Raw genomic sequence first — 19,251 nt, 5'->3', positions numbered from 1 at the left:
ACTACTTGGGAGGTGGAGGCAGGAGACTCACTTGGGCCCAGGAGTTGGAGGTTGCTGTGAGCTGTGATGATACTGCACTCTACCCAGGGTGACAGCTTGAGGCTCTGTCTCAAAAACAAAACAAAACAAAACAAAACAATTTTTCCTCTTTTCATTCTGAGAGACCTGAAGCTGTGGTGAGTAAGGCATGCATGGAGTTCAAACTCCGTCCGTCATCAGTTCCACTTGTAGTAATTCTGGTGGTGTAGTAGATGATTTGCCTAGATTGCTGATTTATCCCTACTCAGGCCTTCACAGCAGTAGCTAGCTATTAAAGATCTCTCTTGATTACAAACTTTTGAAAACCATAGGGTGCCAATCAGCTCTCATACGTTCTCACTTATGAGAATTTTGTCTTGCAGGTGAGTCCCTGGTGGTCTTCCCCTGCCCCCACCCTTTGCCAGCCACACCTGGCACAAAAAGCGCTCTGTCCTCTGAGATCAGTTCTTCAGTGCCCCCTCCCCCTCTGATAAGGTTCTATTTTATCTGGCTGAGCAAAAGACATTTGGAAAAGTCAGCGTTCCTTGTTCTTGGCACACTGCTAGCATCCGGCCAGACCTGATTAGGAGCTGAAGTCTGTGAACGAAATTTATAGCACCTTTCTTCTAAGCCGTATTTTTGTGCATTGTACCATGTGTGTGAAGGAAGAGTCACTTCAGGCCTTGCCTGAACAGTGACTTAAATGGGGGGAGCTCGCATTCACCTCCAGAATGGGTTTCCTGCTTTGCTTGAGAAATGCTTATTAAGAAACTCTTTAATTGGATGTCACTGGAACTTTGTCCAAGGGTAAAAGGAAAAAAAAAGAAAACCTCACTTGTTAGGAATCAAAAAGTCCTCTCTAGGGAATAATGAGAAATGTTTTCTTTCCAAGTTGATGTGGAAACAGTATTGTAATAAATGATTAATTCTCTAACTATGTTGTAAAGGTGAGTAGTATGATACCCTTGCCCGAGGTCTCAGGCTAGTCCATGGTGGCGTTTGGGCCAGTGCCTGCCCTCTCAGTCTGTCCTGGGAGCTGGCTGCACCTCCAGGACACACGGACCTGCGCTCTGTGTGTGCTGCCCACGAGCTCCTTCCACAGCTTGAGGAGTCCATGCTCCCTGACAGGCCGCCTGGCCTAGTGGGCGTGATGTTGATGTGGCCTGTTTCAGGGATGGCAATGTTAGTATTAAGCCTTATTTATTTTTTTTTCTGCTTAGGGCTATTTTATGGCCTCTAACACACAATTTGGACATCTATTTGATACAGCTGCCTAATACAGAGGATGGTAATTACTCAAAATATTGCAACTCATGAAACTCAGGATCATACCTGTGGTGCATAATGCAAGGGTGCATACTGGATCTATTAGTATAGAGTATAAATGTCTTAACACAATAATTAAGTAAATGAGATGAGGTATATATTAACCGGTATGATGTAAGTGTTCCTAATTCTATATGAAATCAGCACACTGTACCCCATAAATGCATTAATGTATACATGATCTATATGTTTATGATTTAATTAAAAAGAAATTAAAAAAGAAATTTCTTAATTTTAAGAAATTAAAATCGAAACCTAACTCACACCATGTTGGAATGATGTTAATCTTGACAGCCAATGTTGATAAACTTACAAAGTCAACTGAAAAAAATCTAAAGTTACAGCTCCTAGGTAGTCCACCAGCCTTATTAGATACTTTCAGGAAATAAGATAGTAGGTACAACTGTGCCTTTATGTATAAGAAACCTCCTGCTACAGCAGAAAATACACAATATGCTATAATCCATAAAACTTCCTAAACATTTTACATGCGTCTGTTAACCTGCAAGGTAGTGAAAATGCATAAGAGAATAAGCACACACATCTTCATTCAAATGACAACTGTGCCAGAGTCTCTGAAAGAGGCCTTAACATTTTTCCATGTATCTCATGTCTTTCTCAGTACGTACTGCATCTAAAGTTTTGGAACACAAAGATTATATGCACCTTGCACGTAAAAAGTTAATCATAGCGTCATCACTTGTATTTGTCTAAAGATAAATGTTAAAAATGTTTAGTAACCTCATTCCTTAAGCCTAAATATTAACGTATGTGTGATGATGAGTGTTTGTTTTTATTCGGCAGGTTCTCAGCCCTGCTTTTGAGATGATGGGACTGGGAAACGGGCGTCGAGGCATGAAGTCACCGCCCCTTCTACTGGCTGCCCTGGTGGCCTCTGTCATCATCCTAGGCTTCAACTATTGGATTGCAAGCTCGCGGAGCGTGGATCTTCAGGTGTTTTGTTTGTTTAGTTTGTATGGATGCCATAAAGAAGTTAAAGTCACAGGGTGATGAGGCAGGGTGTGCTGTTTGTTTTCTGCTGAGGTGTGGTACTTAATGCACATGCTTGAAAGGCTCTGCACATCCCCTCCATCCAGACCTGGGCCAGAGTCCACATCAGCTCTGATTCAGGTGGGAAAGGAACCTTTTGACCAGGGGTCCTCAAACTACGGCCTGCGGGCCAAATGCAGCCCACCTAGGACATTTATCTGGCCTGCTGGGTGTTTTTGCCGCCACTGCCTGTCCTGCTTAGCAGCCGATTCATCCTGGGGCCCACAGTCCGGCCCTCCAACGGTCTGAGGGACAGTGAACTGGCCCGCTGTTTAAAAAGTTTGAGGACCCCTACTTTTGACTGTTTAGATTTGCTGTGGAGATAGCCCTTCATGCGTTTCTATGACTCAGTGATCATGACTGCTGTTGCATTAGTATTTATTTATTTATTTATGACAGAGTCTCACTATGTCGCCCTTGGTAGAGTGCTGTGGTGTCACAGCTCACAGCAACCTCATACTCTTGGGCTTAAGCAGTTCTCTTGCCTCAGCCTCCTAAGTAGCTAGGACTACAGGCGCCCACCACAACGCCCAGGTATCTTCTTGTTGCAGTTGTCATTGTTGTTTAACTGGCCCCGGCCAGGCTTCAGCCTTGGTGCATGTGGCTGGTGCCATAACCACTGTGCTATGGGTGCCGAGCCAATGTTAGTCTTTGATAAAGTCTTTCTTACTATTTTAATAGATGTCAGAGTGATTTCTCTTTAATGTGCACTTTACAAATGTGCACTTACAAATCTATAAGATTGAGACTTTACTTTCCTCATTTCGCAGGTGGTTAAACTGAGGCACAGAGAGGCAAAATACAGGTGCAGCAGGGATTCCAACCCACGTGGGCTCTCGGCCATGGAACTCCATCCTGTCTGTCTGTTGTCCTGCTCTCATGCCTGCACACTCAGGGTTGGAGTCCCTGTGCTGGGTCCTCCACCAGAGCCCCTGCTCTCTGGGCAGATGAGGTCTGGGTGTCCAGAGGTGGAGAACTAAATGTGTTGTCAGAGTCTGAGGAGTTGTTAGGGGCTTTGATAGTAGGCAGGAGGTGCTAACTATTGGATCAGCACCGCATGTCAGGTAAACCGTGAGGCGTTCTGTGTGTTTATCTCATTTAAACCTCTGGGAACACCATGAGTGGCGTGGTGGCGAGCTCAAAGTGCGTTCCTTCAGTCATAGCACCAATTTCTCTAGAAAAACCTGTTCTAGCTTCGGTACAATTGACTTAAAACGTGGAACCTTGGGCACACATCACTGGTGTGAGGCTGAGTGCTGGCCTTGGGCCCTGGTATGGTCTCTGTTGGGGAAGCTCAGGTGGTCCAGTCTTTGGGGGTGCTTGGCATTGGCCCTGACACTGTGGTCTCCTTGTAGACGCGGATCCTGGAGCTGGAAGGCAGGGTCCGCAGGGCAGCTGCAGAGAGAGGCGCGGTGGAGCTGAAAAAGAATGAGTTCCAAGGAGAGTTGGAAAAGCAGCGGGAGCAGCTCGACAAAATCCAGTCCAGCCACAACTTTCAGCTGGAGAGTGTGAACAAGCTGTACCAGGATGAAAAGGCAAGAAGGTTTTGTTTTCCTTACAGTTCTCTTTTTACGTGACAGTGTCTGTGTTGCCTGCCACATTCTCAGTGGGAAGCTGAGTGGGCAGGTGTAGATGTGAAATGAGCCTATTGATCAAGCCTGGGCGCTTACCCCAGCCAGCCCTAAGTGTCTGGCTGGGCTTGCCACGCACCCCATTGCAATGGTGTTAAATGGGAGAAATATAGAAGGACTAAGATGGCATCAGATTCATCCTCCTGTTGGCCTTTTCCCCACTGTCTACAAACATGTATTAAATACCTACTCTGTGTCAGGCCTGTGCTAGGTGCTTGTTAAAGAGGTATAACTTTTGTGCTTTCAAATATCTCATGGAGGAGAGGTGAGATGCAGACCTTTACATTAACACTAACAAAGAAAGTAGGGAACCTATGCATGTTGGCTTTTAAGTTTAAAAAACTTAGATCCTGCATAGATTAAAAAGGGGCTTCCTGCTAATTAAAATATCTAAGTGTTATATATCTTTTTCTGTTTTTCTTAGGAGTTCATGACTGCACTGTCTTGTATAGTAAATTATATAGTGTGTCAGTAACTGTGTCAGTTACTAATATCTTCTGTTCTAAAGTCATCAAATTCATGGCTACTTATTACCTAGAAGGGTTTGGCTTTTATCATGCACACACCCCTCTCTAACTGATTTATTGGAAGAAGGTTATATATCAACTTCTATTATGTCAGAAAATGAATTATTTCTAGGAAAGTTCTCAGACTTTTCTTGCATAACTGATTTAAAATGCAAGAAGTAGTTTTGTTCATTTGTAGAGTAATTTCCCATATTAGTAAACTCATATTCTCTGGGAATTGTTCCAGTTTTAATGTTATTTTAATAAAGTGTTTATTTTTCTTTCCTTTTCTCATACGTGGGAGACAGTATTTAGGCTCCTGAAGTCTCTTTGCCTAAATACAATAGGACCTGATTACGGTTCTCAACCTGTGGGTCACGACCCTGATTTAACAATGAAAATACATTGCAGCATTAGGAAGACTGAGAACCACTGCCTTATAACATTTGGAGGAAAAAATTTTTGGAGGAAATAAAAGTTTATTCATAAGGAAATTCCAAAATTTGCAGAAATTCCATCTGGGATTTGCAGGATGTGCAGAGAATGCTGCTGGCACTCAGGCAGTGGTTAGGAAGGAGGTGCTTCATTGGAGCTACTAGGGAGTGTTGGAGGCCTGGGAATTGGGGACGGGCTGAGATGGGCTCCCAGGGAGGGAAGGGTGGGGAGGATTTCCAGAGCTAGTTTAGTGCTTCTTTAGTGACCTCCTGTGGTCTTCAACAAGGAGCACGTATTTGCAGGAAGTGAGGAAAAATATGGAGGATGTTTTGTGTGTTTGTCTACCTTCCACTCTCTGTGTGTGTTTCTCGTTACCTGAAAGTTTAGCTGTTTTTTTTTAAGAAAGAATTGTGTTTTACTCTGAGCCTCTGGTCTTTCTATGCTTCTGTTTTTAAACTTTCTTCCTTTCAAAATGGTGGTGTGATAAAAGACAGTAGGACTGTTTGTGAGCGTGTGTATCTGTGGTACTTGGTTGTTGCTGCTGTTTCGTGGTTTCAGTTGTGAAGTCCGGCTTTTCCTTGTTTTCTTAACTCTTATTAGTCTCTACAAGTGCTTCTGAAATTATTAATATTTTGATCCGGGAAGTCCCAGACTCTAGGAATAGCTGGTCTCTGTCCTCTCAGTCCTCCAAGCTCCTGGGCATTTTTGTGCATGTATGGGCAGGACAGTCCTACCGTCCTCCTTGGCCAGGCCATGTACTCGTGGGCCTCCAGATCCTAGGCAAACAAGTTGCAGGCAGCCGAGCTTCCTGTATTGCATGGAATTACAGGAAGGACAGAATCCTTAGAGAATGTGCTACGCAGAATCATTCCTCAGGAGAATTGATGGTAACTCAGTGAAGCATCATTACCACAGACAAGTCCTAGGTATAGAAATACTCATTTATTTGAATATGATCTGTTGTAGACACAAGACCACAATTTGGAATTTTAAAAAATATGATCAACTAGTTGGTTTCTTTAAAAAAATCTGCCTATAGAAAGAAATGAGGGAGAGTATGTGCCAGGCAGAAACCAGGTGATGTTTTACTGTTGTACCCTGATGCTTAAACTTCACTTTTATGACTTTCTCTTTAAAAAGGAAGGCATATGTTTGAGGATCCACAAGGCTTTAATCGTCACAATCAAAAACTTAGGGCATATGCAGTGGAATCTCTGTAGCTGACCACCTCCCTCATTGACCACCCCTGTAAGTGGACCTAATTTTCACAGACCAGACATGTACCACCTGTACGTAGTGGACCATCTCCCTACATCGGCCACCTCCTTAAGTTGACCTCATTTTCACAGACCAGACATGTACCACTTGTACATATCAGTATAGTAGGCCTAGTTCCTTATGTTGACCAGCTCTGCATGTACCTATAGTTTGTTATAGCCCCTTGGGTGGTCAACTTACCTAGGTTCTACCGTATTTGAAAAGCTAAGAGTCACAGTTATTGAGGTAAAAATATTTATTTGAAGGAGCATCGGCTAGCTGTTTGAAAAGAGAGTCTTATTTTCACTGAGAGTTTTTAACTTTTAGAATCTGTAATATAAATTTCATCATGGTGAGCAAGAGTGGGTCCTCTCATCAAATCTTAGCCCCAAGAGCATTTTAGGTGTGGAGTGGTGTGGTGGAAGGCCTTTTGGTCAGGCAGATCTGGGCTCAGAATTTCGTTAGCTCTGTGATTTTAGGCAAGTCCCTTAAATTCTTTGGTCCGTGTTTTCTGAACTGTCAAGTGGAAATAGTGACAGAATCTCCCTTGCAGGGTACCTGTGAGGATTCAGCTAGATAAGTTAGGCACAGTGCTTGACATAGTCAAGATAATGGCTAGTATTATTACAGGTAATCGGACTGGTAATAACAGCAATAGCAGTAACAATAGCAACATTTAGTAGAGGCATTCATGAACCACAGGAGCAGTAGTGGTGATACCTTTTTGTGTGGTGTCTGGCTTGAACCATTCTGGCTGCTATAATAAAATATCATAGGCTGGATAGCTTATAAACAACAGATACTTACTTCTCACAGTTCTAGAGACTGGAAAGTCAAAGATCAAGATAATCACCGATTTGGTGTCTCATAAAGGCAGCCTCTCACTGTGCTCTCACCTGGTGGGAGGGGTGAGGCAGCTCTCTGGGGCCTCTTTTATGAGACTGATCCATGCGTGAGAGCTCTATCCTCATGCCCTAATCACCTTCTCATACCATCACCTTGGCGATTCGGTTTCAACATATGAATTTGAGGTAGGCATGAACATTCAGACAGTAGCAGAATGTTCTTTTTTTCCTCCCAAATTGAAACCATGAAACCAAACTCTGCTAGCTATTAAAAGGAGTGGGGACACATCTAGGAAGATGAGACCCAGAGCAGTGACAGTCATCACAGCAGCAATGAGAGCTGACATGTATTGAGCCTCTGTTGAGCCAGACGTCAAGCTGAGCATTCCACAGGATTGTTTCATGTATTCCTCTCACAGCTCTGTGAGGCTGGGGCTCACTTCCTGGATGAGGGAACTGGGGCTCAGAGAGTTGGTAACTGTCACCCAGGACAAGATGTAGACCCTAGACAGTGTGCAGGCCACCTCCACCCCTGCACACTTTTCTCCCTCTTCCCTTGGTATAGGCACAGCTTGAAGGGTGGGGATGGGGCCGTAGAGGAAACCAGACTGGCCTGAGCTGATCACTTTTGAAGCTGGGTGATCATGGGAGTTCAGCATACTGTTTTGACATTTAAAACTTTTCACAACATAGACTTTAAAAACATCATTTTTATATCTTTTGCTTCCAAAGACTACTGAGTTCCAACTATCTTTTGGCCACAATTCCACATCCTCAGGTGAGAAATCCCTGATTCTTTGGCATGTAGGGAAGTCTGAAGCAGAGGGTTAGAGTGAGAATGTGGAGACTGTGACAGATCCCACCAAGGACGGGAAAGTGTGTTGGGTGATAGAGGTGTACGTTGACTGGTGTTATTGCCAGCCTTGTGCACCCCACTCATAACCCTCCCCACATGGAAGGCTATTGCCCACATGGAAGGCTCCACACTGGTCATGTGCATTCCATTGTAACAGGCCCATGTCCACAGCCCACTGGATGAGGTGAGGACGCTTGCCCAGGGGGCATCTTCCAGCGGTTGGAGGATGGGGCAATTAATCAGATTCCCTGTCTTAATAGTTTGAACCAAATCTCATAGGCAATGATAATTTTATGGTAGATAACTTCAACTGCCACTTCAGCTGAATCTCAGTGATTAAACGACCATTTTTATTTCATTTCTTTTCTTTTTTTGCCTCCTTATCTGTTGCAGCAGTAGGTGTGGTGAAGATAGTTCAGCTGTTTAAAGGCAGTTGTGCAAGTTCGTGTGAATTTATATAACTAAATGGAAACTCTACACTTTCCCTTCTGTGTGCAAGAAGGGATATAAACTTTGCTTTGAAATGATTGTATACATTACATTTCAGACTAAAAGGTGCAGTTTCCTTAACTATTGTTTTAGACAATTTTGAAAATACAAAAAGAAAATTAAAATCACCTGTAATTCTTATCACTCAGAGATTAGCCATTGGGAACCCTCCACTTGTTTTTTAAAGTACAGATTACATTTAAGCTTTTATAAATTGTTGATTATATTCAAACTTTTATAAATGTGGATGTGCCATGAAAATTATGGAATACAAGCAGAGTTCTTTAAATCCGTAGTCCCCAGTCGTTTGGCACCAGGGACGGTTTCATGGAAGACTGTTTTTCCATGGATTGAGCGGGAGGGATTAGGTTCTCCTAAGGAGTAGGCAACTTAGATCCCTCGGATACAGGCAGCAGTGCGCCCTACCCTCTGAAATGCCTGGGGAAGAGTCTGGGAGACCCTGAATTACCTAGCAGCACTTGTGAAGGGAGCTACACATCCTCTTGCTCTCGTGTTCAGTTTTACTTGCTAGAAGTTAGTTCAGAAACAGCTCCATTTTGGGAGTTGTGACAGCTGTGGAGCTTGCAGCTGTACATCTGCTTTGACATTTATACTTTTCACTTATTTGTTAAAATATGGGACCTAGCACTGCAGTAGTGCATAGAAAATGTTTCAGTAACAATGTCTTCGTCATGGGAATATAGTTCCTATGTCATTCCTGAAGGGGAGCAACTGACTAAAAAAGAAAAACACTTCCCAATGAAGGAAGGGAAGAGTAGTTGGCGATGTGCTCACTGCCTTGTGTCCAGGAGAAGAAAAGCTCAGGGAGGTGGAGGGGCATGGGCCTTCAGTCCAGAGGACCTGCCTCAGCCTATGTTTGTCGTGTTCACCTGGGCAACCTGTGGCCACCTCAAGGTGGTTGCAACGAGCTGCCGGGTTTCTCCTCTTGCTCAGTAGTGTGGGGTGTGAGGAGGCTTTGTGAGGCGTGGCCTGAGGTGTGTGGCATGAAAATATTATACCTTTCAAGGGCTTTTCTGTTGTGAACAACTGATTTGTAGAGCCCACAAGAGTTCGAGGTGTGGCTGGCAGGTCTCGTATGTTACTCAGGGATGGGACTGCATTTCTCAAGTGCACTAGCATTTATTTATGTGAGGGACTTTTTCTTTTCTTTTCTTTTTTTTGAGACAGAGCCTCAAGCTGTCCCCCTGGGTAGAGTGCCGTGGCATTACAGCTCACAGCACCCTCCACCTCCTGGGCTCAAGCGAGTCTCCTGCCTCTGCCTCCCAAGGAGCTGGGACCACAGGCGCCCACCACAACGCCCGGCTATTTTTTGGTTGCAGCTGTCATTGTTGTTTTGGCGGGTCCGGGCTGGGGATTCGAACCTGCCACCTTAGGTGTATGTGGCTGGCGCCTTAGCTGGTTGAGCTATAGGCGCCGAGCCGGTCAGCTTTTCTTATCACCTGAGAGTATGATGATTTTCTTCTGGAAGGTTGGTTTCTTTGGGTAACCAGAGTGAATTTGTGCAGATATAAGTATTGTCTTTGATTTTTACCACCTTTTATCCCTGTGATTGAGGAATTGAGGGCAGCCTTTCTGTTTTTCTTCCCACTGATTTCTGTGGCTGTCTGTTCAGAGTTTGTCCTGTCAGGTGCTGGCTTGTGCCCAGTGGTGGGCAGGCCCTGTGGGTCATCCATGCATCTCCCGTTAAGTGCTGGAGAAAGACAAGTGCATGGGCGTATTGGGGTCAGTGAGAAGCCACCCAGCTACCTTATGCAGGAAGGATTTATTACAGGACAGTAGGTGCCTGTATGTTTCAGGGAAGGCCCTGGAAGGGTGGGTAGTGAGGCAGGCTGGCTCCTGGACACAGCCCCGAGCCCAGCACCTCACTCCTGCTCTATTCTATGCCTCCCTCCCCCTCAAGCTATTCAGCATTCAGATCTCTAGTAGGTACATCTGATTAGAATCAAAATCCCACTGGACATGAGATTGGAAGATGGATTTTAGCTTTCAAGCCTTTGCTGTCCAGGAAGGCACATTACCAGGTATGTGGGGCTGGCACAGAAGAGCTGATCTGCCATGTTCCCCCCAAGCAGATGGGTGAGGGTGTCTGAGTGCCCTGGGAGGAGCTGTCCCCATGGTGTCTAACCTGGAAGGGGCAGGTGGGTAAGGGACCACTATGGCTGTGCTGGGCAGAATGAGGCTTCAGATATGGAGTGAGAGGACCACCAGGGCTCTTCCCTAAGGGGCTTCAGAGCCACTGGGGAGTTTGGACTTCAGTTGAGGCTACAGGAGTCATCACAGGTGTAGGCTATGGTGGGCCAAAACAATCAGATGGCCAGACATGTAAAAGCATGCCCAGTTTGGTGGAAAGAGGAGGTGGCCCTGTCAGGTAACTCTTGAAATATTTGTAGCAAAAAGTAATCTGGTACTGCATCTAGTCAGAAGAACAAATTCTACAAAGTGAGCAGATTTGCTCGGCAGCCGGGAAGAGGCACAGATGTGCAGGTGGGCTGGGAGAGGGGAGGGGGAGTTGGAAGTGAGGCAGAATGAAAGCAGGTTGATAAAATCTGTTGAAAATCTTTTTCCTTGGGGGGGAAAAAGGCATTCATGTCAGAAGACTTATAGTCTTCCTAGATTGTAAATCCTCTGGTTGGCCGATGGGAATTGACCTTCAAAGACAACAGCATAATTAACTTCAAGGAATTTACCTCCCACACACACACAAAAAGTGTTTGCAGGAGAAACAGCAAAGCAGATGGCATCTGGGTAACTGTCCTTTACTGCAGGATGTCCAGTGCTGGTTCCCTGTCCTCTCAGTCCTCATCTCCTACCTTGAGGGAGGGGCCTGGGCATATGTGGGCCTGGCTGGACCTCTGAGGACACTTGGGGAAGCTCACTTGATTCACAGAGATTGGATTCTAAACTCTGCTTAGGCTGAGATCCACATGGAGAGCAGTGTCCTGCAGTGTGCAGGGCCTGTGATGGTTAGCGGCTGACCAGACCAGGCATGTCTTTTTTGGGCCTGCTCTCTTGCTGCCCATGGGACAGAAACAAACCCCACACACATCTTACCTCTCAGATGTGGCTTCCTGCTCACTAGAAAGGGCATTTCCATATCTCGTGTTGCAGCAGGTATAATGGGTGCCTGGGGTTTTGCTCTTGTAGTTGGTTTTTGTCTTATTTCCTTTCCACCGAGAAAATTGCTGGAGTGAGTTGGAACTGGCTCTATTCACCTTCTTTACTTCTGAACTCAGCACCACATGATGAGCCATTGATGGGGAATACATGAAGATGATGGATATGACTTAGACACTTTCTCATTTATTTTTTCCTTGGCGTTGGCAAGGGGGCACCTACGATTGTGTATGTTTAGAACTGCTGGTGGGATCTGTTACGTGTGTTGGCAGTGGCCCTGTAATCTGTGTGCTTAATTCAGTTTTAGGTTCTCTTTAGTCCCTAGATATGTATGCTGTTTACTCTTTTGCAGAAAGACAGAATGTGCACAGGTGCTACCCCTTCCTGCAGGTGGGAGTGGGTGTTGCAGGGCTCACATTTGGGATCAGAAGCTTTGCAGCCCACAGAGGGGCTCAGCCCAGCCCTTCCACTGTCCTCACTGCTCTCGTTGTTGAGCCGCCCAGGCCCCCATCCCCTGTTCTCAGGGCATTTTCTTGCTGCTTCTAGAACAGCTAGGGAACGTTCTGGATCACTGATGCTGGGTATGTTATGTGGAATGTTTTTTTTCCTCTAAACACAGAGCTGCAGAGTTCTAAGTGTGCCCTCCCTGGCCCAGCCCAGTGCTGCTGTGCAGTGTATCCCCCTGAGTGGGCGACTCTTCTGGCAACTCTCATCTTAAGCAGTCAGAGCTGAGGGGTGGGAGATCCAGGGTCAGGGACTAAGAAGACAGGCCCTCATCCTGCCCTAGAGTCAGGAAGCATTAGAGCCTGCTCTGGGGCTCCCATTGCCAGTCGTGTTTGGGTCCTCCTGGAGTTCTCTTTGACCCAAGTTCTGTGTGGGTTAGAGGCATGTAGGTGATCTGGACCTGAGAGCCAGTTGGGTGGGTTCTCAGAATCAAGGGCATTCTCCACAGTTTGCTTCCCTTCCTCCATCCTCTGTCTGCCTTCCCCTAAGCTCCTGAGTGTGCCTGAGGGCTGGGGCCAGGGATATGCATCAGTTTGGGCCAAGCCTCCCTTCCCGGGCTGGTATCTGTCCCTGTGATGGGCACCACACCTCATAGACCTTGGTCAGCAGAGCTGGGCTGGGCCACCCAGTGAGTTATGTGAGTGCTGCTTTCTCGTGCCAGCTGAGCTGCAGGTTAGACAGGGTGGGGCCACCTTGTTTTCTTTGTAACTACACAACAGAGGGGAGGGATGTTTTGGCAGGAGCTATTTTGGGTGTGTAGCACCTGTGTGTACTAGGTGTTTTTCTAGGTAGATAATTTTTTTTTTTTCTTAAGACAGAGTCTTACTATGTCACCCAAGTTGGAGTGCTCTGATGTCACAGCTCATGGCAACCTCAAACTCTTGGGCTTAAACGATTCTCTTTCCTCAGCCTCCCAAGTAGCTGGGACTACAGGTGCCCTCTAGAAGCCCCGGCTATTTTCTTGTAGTTGTCATTGTTTGGCAGGCCTGGGCTGGGTTTGAACCCGCCAGTCCCAGTGTATGTGGCTGGTGCCCTAACTGCTGAGCTACAGTCACCGAGCCCCTAGATAGGTGATTTTTAAAATCTTTGTTCATTGTGATTAATCTCTCCCACATACTTCTATTAATGCTCCATGACTTGTACACACTCTCCTGCCCTGCGCATCTGAGGTCCTGAGCTCCTTTCTGACCAGGATCTGATTGTTTACTCTGTAGTCTGACTCAGTCTCCTAAACACTCTCCCACACCTGCTTGTCTCTAGTTCCTGCTCTCCACTCACATCCACTCACATGCTCACCCACTTGCTCACTAACTTATCCACCCCCATTTTTTTTTTTTTAAATTTTTTGGGTCTTTTTTATTGTGGTAAAACATATGACATAAAAATCACCATTTTAACCATTTTTAAGTGTTCAGTGGCATTAAATACATTCATGCTATTTTGCCTCCCCGTCACCATTATCAATACCCAGAGCTTTTTTTGTTTGTTTGTTTGTTTGCTTTTTTGAGACAGAGTCTTACTCTTTTGCCCTCGGTAGAGTGCCGTGGCAACATCATAGCTCACAGCAACCTCAAACTCCCAGGCTCAAGAGATCCTCTTTTCTCAGTTTTTCTATTTCTAGTATAGGCAAGATTTTGCTCTTGCTCAGGCTGGTCTCAAACTTGAGAGCTCAAGCAGTCTACCCTCCTTGGTCCCCCAGAGTGCTAGGGTTACAGGCATGAGCCACCATGCCTGGCCAATCAATACCCAGAGCTTTTTCTTCTTCCCCGAATGAAACTACACCCTTTAAACACTCTTCACTCTTCTTCCCAGCCCCTGGCAACCACCATGCTGCTTCTGTCTACTCCAGGGTCTCATGTAAGTGGAATCACATAACATTCATCCTTCTTTGTCTGGCTCTGTCACTCTGTCACTCTGGTGTAGTGTTTTCTGTACCCTCTGTCACTCTGGTGTAGTGTTTTCTGTACAATTGATTCATTGTCTCTTGCTCACTCTCACACACACATTGACACACACATTCTCTGCTGTGCCTCTGTTGTTAATTTGCTGGACATTGAATAATCCAGGTTGCAAATTCCTATCTTTCAGGCATCCTGGAGATATTCCTCCCAGGTTTTATTTAACCCCTAAGAGTAGTAGGTTCTTAACTTTGAATTAAAAACACAGGCCCAGTTTTTCTGTCCCTGAATACCTGTTTCTGGCCCTGTTGGATGGGATTGCAGCCTCACTCTGCTACCACGAAAGTTGCGCAGGATTTTCAAGTATTGTACTGTCATGTCTCTCCATCCCTCCCTCAGTCCTTATGTGGAAAGATGCTCCTTGACCAGCTCCCACTGCCTGGTGAATCTGGAGGGCAGCAGCATAGACTGTTTATCTTTGCACCTCCTGCTGCTCGCACCCTTGGGCATAGCATACATGAGCTGCATGAGTTTGCTGAGTTTCTGGAATTGAATTAGTTCCTTGGTATGGGTGGGTCTGTCACTGGAATGCAGGACCTGGGAGATAGATCTCAAAAACTACCCCTGGGTTCCAAATAGGTGATGTTCTATATGGAGAAAGTTAATGGTCTGTATGGCTCCAGGGTAAGAAGCAAACAGAGAGTGGCTGGTGTGGTGGAGTCTGGGAGGCCAAGGTGGGAAGATTGCTTGAGTTTGAGAATTCGAGACCAGCCTGAGCAAGAGCAAGTCCCCACCTCTACTAAGAATAGAAAAATTAGCCAGGCATCCTGGCAGGCACCGGTAGTCCCAGCACCTCAGGAGGCTGAGGCAAGATGATCACTTGAACCCAAAAGTTTAAGGTTACTGTAAGTTGACATCATGGCACTCTACCCAGGGGTAAAACCACCCTTACAAACTGATGAAGGGGTGAAGGGATGTAAGGTGAGAGCTAGAGTAAGGGCCCCTAAACTCTGTGAACATAGCTAGAACAATAATCACTGTCGTCATTTGTTTGATAGTAATCACTGTTCTTTCTGCTTTTCTTTTTATCCTGGACCCATGCATAGTTGTCAGGTATAAAGATTCTTAACTTTCTCCTTATAGAATATCATCTATTTGGAACCTAGGGGTAGTTTTTGAGTTCTTTCAGGTCCTGCACTCCAGTGACAGACCCACTCAGACCAAAGAAATGCCTCAGTTGGTCTTGGACCCCACACCCAAGAAACTGCATTCCAGTGGATTGGCTGACCCACCCAGACAGAGGCCCACATCAGAGGACTGATGGCTCCACCCTGAAACCACCTAATTAGCAGACTCTGATTGCCTAACCCTCTGCCCACCAAACTGTTTTTAAAAACCCTGTCTTCCCAATTCTTAGGGAGGTGGATTTGAGAAATTCCTCCCATCTCCCTATGTAGTGCTATATAGAATAAACTCTTTCTCTGCTGTAAACCCTTTGGGTATCTTTGGGTCTTTGGGTATCAGTGACCTCATGGGGAGTGGGCAGACAGGAATGGTGATTATTATTGAGGCGACAGTGTCTGATTATTACTATTATTTTATCTAAGCCTGCTTCTGTGCAGAGTTGTGGGCCTCATAGTCTGGTTCTTGCCTTGTACTACTTGATCACTTTATAAGGGCAATTTAATTATATTCTGTTATGTGGATATACTATATATTCATCTGTTAGTGGACATTTGGGTTATTTTGACTTCTTAGCTTTATTTTTTTACATTTTAAATTTTTAAATTTTTTTTGGTTTCAGATTAATATGGGTACAAACTTTTAGGTATGTTGTTCTCACTTCCATGGTAAAGTTCAAGTTGTAGTGTTGCAGCTTGAAGATGAGGCCCAACGGAGAGAAAGAGCACCCGAACACCATGTTTATAAGAGAAAGGGCTTTATTCACGGGCCAGGAGCTTATGGCATAGAATAATTCCAAATGGCTGTGCTCCTTGACTGGCTTGGTCTTTCTCCGTTTATCTGCAGTCAAAAAGTTCCACCCCACAGGTACCCTTCTCATTGGCCAGTTTGGATCAAGTGGGAAATGCCATTCCAGCCCCTACAGAACTAAAATATTTCACAGAACTTGGAAATTTCCAAGTTCCAGGAAGTTAAGTTTACAAATTCCCAAGAGGTGAGTCACTGTGGAGAGTTGGCAGCAAGTGTATCCTTATGGTCTCCTTGAGAAGACCTATTCTCTTAGACTTCTCCCTTCTCAGGTATCCTCTCTCCATAGAAGAGCCCCTCACCAAGGGGGTATGCTGAACACTTGCATTGTGTACATTAAGTGGGATCCTGTCAAATGCCGTCCCCATTTGAGCTTTTATTGTTTGGGATTCATTGAGGGTACACAGAATTAGGTTACCCTGTTTGCATTTGTTAAAGTCTCTCTTATAATTGTGTCCTGTCCCTAAGAGGTGTGCCATATTCTGAAACTGTCCATTCCCTTCTGTCTTCCCTGCTCCCTACTCTCTTATCCTCCCCCCTTATATTAGGTCATCTGCTACCTTCATATTAGAATTGAGTACATTAGATTCTTGCTTCTCCATTCTCATGATGCTTTACTAAAAAGAATGTGTTCCACCTCCTTTCAGGTTAATGCAAAAGATGTAAAGTCTTCATCTTTTTAAATGGCTATATAGTATTAGTGCTATACTGGAATACTAATAGTATTCCATAGTATACATATACCATAGCTTGTTAATCCATTCCTGGGTTGGTAAGAATTTGGGCTGTTTCTACATTTTGGCAATTGTAAATTGAGCTGCGATAAACAGTATAGTACAAATGTCCTTACGATAAAAGGATTTTTTTTCTTCTGGGTAGATTCCTAGTAGTGGGATTGCAGGATCAAATGGGAAGTCTAATTTGAGTTCTTTGAGGATTCTCCATACTTCTTTCCAAAGAGGCTGTATTAGTTTGCAGTTCTGTCAGCATTGTGAAAGTGTTCTCATCTTTCCACATCTGCACCAGCATCTGTACTTTGAGACTTTATGTCGTGGGCCATTCTCACTGGGGTTAGGTAATATCTCAGGGTAGTTTTGATTTGCATTTCTCTGATGATTAGGGACAATGAGCATTTTTTCATATGTTTGTTAGCCATTAGTCTGTCTTCTTTAGAGAAGGTTCTATTCATGTCTTTTGCCCAGTGATATATGGGATTACTGAGATTGTTGATTAATTTCAGTTCTCTATAGATCCTGGTTATCAAGCTTTTGTGCAATTCATAAATATGACAATATCTTTTCCCATTCTGAAGGTTGTCTATTTGCTTTGGTTGTTGTTTCCTTAGCAGTACAGAAGTTCTTCAGTTTTAGTCCCATTTGTTTATTTTTGTTGTTGCCACAGAAGTCGTCTTCATAAATTCTTTCCTCAGGCCGATATCTTCAAGTGTTTTTTCCACACTTTCTTTGAGAAATTTTATTATTTCATGTCTTAGGTTTAAATCTTTTAGCCATCTTGAATCAATGTTTGTAAGTCATGAGAGGTGCAGCTCTAGTTTCAATGTTTTACATGTGATTATCCACTTCTCTCAACATGATTTATTGAATAGGGAGTCTTTTCGCCAGTGTATGTTCTTGTTTGGTTTATCAAAGATCAAGAGGCAGTAAGATGTTAGTTTCATCTCATGGTTTTCTATTCAGTTCCAAATGTCATTGTCTCTATTTTTATTCCAATACCATGCTGTTTTGATCACTGTGGCCCTGTAGTATACCTGAAAGTCTAATAGGGTGATACCCCTGGCTTTGTTTTTATTACTAAGAATTGCCTTGCCCATACACAGTTTCTTCTGATTCCATACAAAACAAAGAATTATTATTTTTTTTTATTTTTCTATATATATATATATATATTTTTTTTTGAGACAGAGTTTCTCTGTGTTGCCCTCCGTAGAGTACTGTGGCATCACAGCTCACAGCAACCTCCAACTCTTAGGCTTAAGTGATTCTCTTGCCTCAGCCTCCCAAGTAGCTGGGACTACAGGCGCCACCACAACACTCAGCTATTTTTTGTTGCAGCTGTTGATGTTTAGCTGGCCTGGGCTGTGTTTGAACCTGCCAGCCTCCGTGTATATGGCCAGCACTGTAACCACTGTTCTATGGGTGCCTAGCCTGAAGAATTTCTTCTAATTCTTGAAGGTATAATGATGGTATTTTAATGGGGATTGCATTGAATCTGTAGATTGCTTTGGGAAGTTATAGATATTTTGACAGTGTTGATTCTTCCTGGCCGTGAGCATGGTATGTTCTTTCATTTGTTAATATCTTCTGCTCTTTCTTCATAGAGGTCCTTCACGTCTTTTGTTATGTATATTCCTAGGTATTTCTTTCCTTCTTTCTTTTTATTTTTTTTTTTAAGCTACTGTGAAGGGAGTTGTGTCCCTGATTAGCTTCTTGTCTTGGCTGTTACTGGCATGTACAAAGGCTACTGATTGGTGGACATTGATTTTATATCCTGAGACATTACTGTATTTTTTGATCACTTCTGGGAGTCTTGTGTTTGAGTCATTGGGGTTCTCTAAGTATAAGATCATATTGTCAGCAAAGAGGGAGCATTTGACCTCCTCCTCCCCAATTTGGATGCCCTTTATTTCCTTTTCTTGCCTGATTGTATTGGCTAGAACTTCCAGCACTATGTTGAATAGTGGTGGTGACAGAGGACAACATGTCTGGTTCCAGTTGTAAGTGGAAAAGCTTTCAGTTTTACTCTATTTAGTATAGTATTAGCTGTGGGTTTGTTGTAGATAACTTCGATCAGATTAAGAAATGTGCCACCTATGCCTATATTCTTCAGTGTTCTAATTAGAAAAGGATGCTGAATTTTATCAAAAGCTTTTTCTACATCTATTGAAAGGATCATAATGGTCTTTGGTTTTGCTTCTGTTGATATGGTGAATTATGTTAATGGAGTTGCATATGTTAAAACAGCCTTGCATCCCTAAGATGAAACCTACTTGATTGTGATGAATGATTTTTTTAATGCGTAGCTTTAATCTGTTGGCTAGGATTTTATTGAGAATTTTTGCATATATATTCATTAGAAAAATTGGTCTGAAGTTCTCCTTTTTAGTTGTGTTTTTTCTTGGATTTGGTATCAGGGTGATGCTTGCTTCATAGAATGTGTTGGGGAATATTTCTTCATTCTCAAGTTTTTGGAATAATTTTTGCAGTATGGGTATAAGCTCTTCTTTGAAGGTTTGATAGAATTTTGATGTGAAGCTATCTGGACCAGGGTCTTTTTTTGTTAGGAGACATTTTT

General features: G+C 44.1%; 1 protein-coding gene across 1 annotated transcript in view; it reads left to right on the top strand.

The window, feature by feature from the left end:
• Nucleotides 1–19,251, top strand: part of GOLM1 (golgi membrane protein 1) — a 76,123-nt gene that overhangs the window by 12,795 nt on the left and 44,077 nt on the right. The window contains exons 2-3 of the mRNA XM_003782991.2: nucleotides 2,149–2,298; nucleotides 3,750–3,929. Of these exons, the coding sequence (XP_003783039.1) occupies nucleotides 2,170–2,298; nucleotides 3,750–3,929 (309 nt within the window). The 5' untranslated portion in view covers nucleotides 2,149–2,169. The remainder of the gene's footprint in view (nucleotides 1–2,148; nucleotides 2,299–3,749; nucleotides 3,930–19,251) is intronic.

This window comes from Otolemur garnettii, unplaced genomic scaffold, assembly GCF_000181295.1.
Source record: "Otolemur garnettii isolate 467f Iridium unplaced genomic scaffold, OtoGar3 scaffold00006, whole genome shotgun sequence".
NCBI classification, from domain to species: domain Eukaryota; kingdom Metazoa; phylum Chordata; class Mammalia; order Primates; family Galagidae; genus Otolemur; species Otolemur garnettii.
Note: the sequence above shows the minus strand (reverse complement) of the source record. Positions and strands in the feature narration are given on the sequence as shown.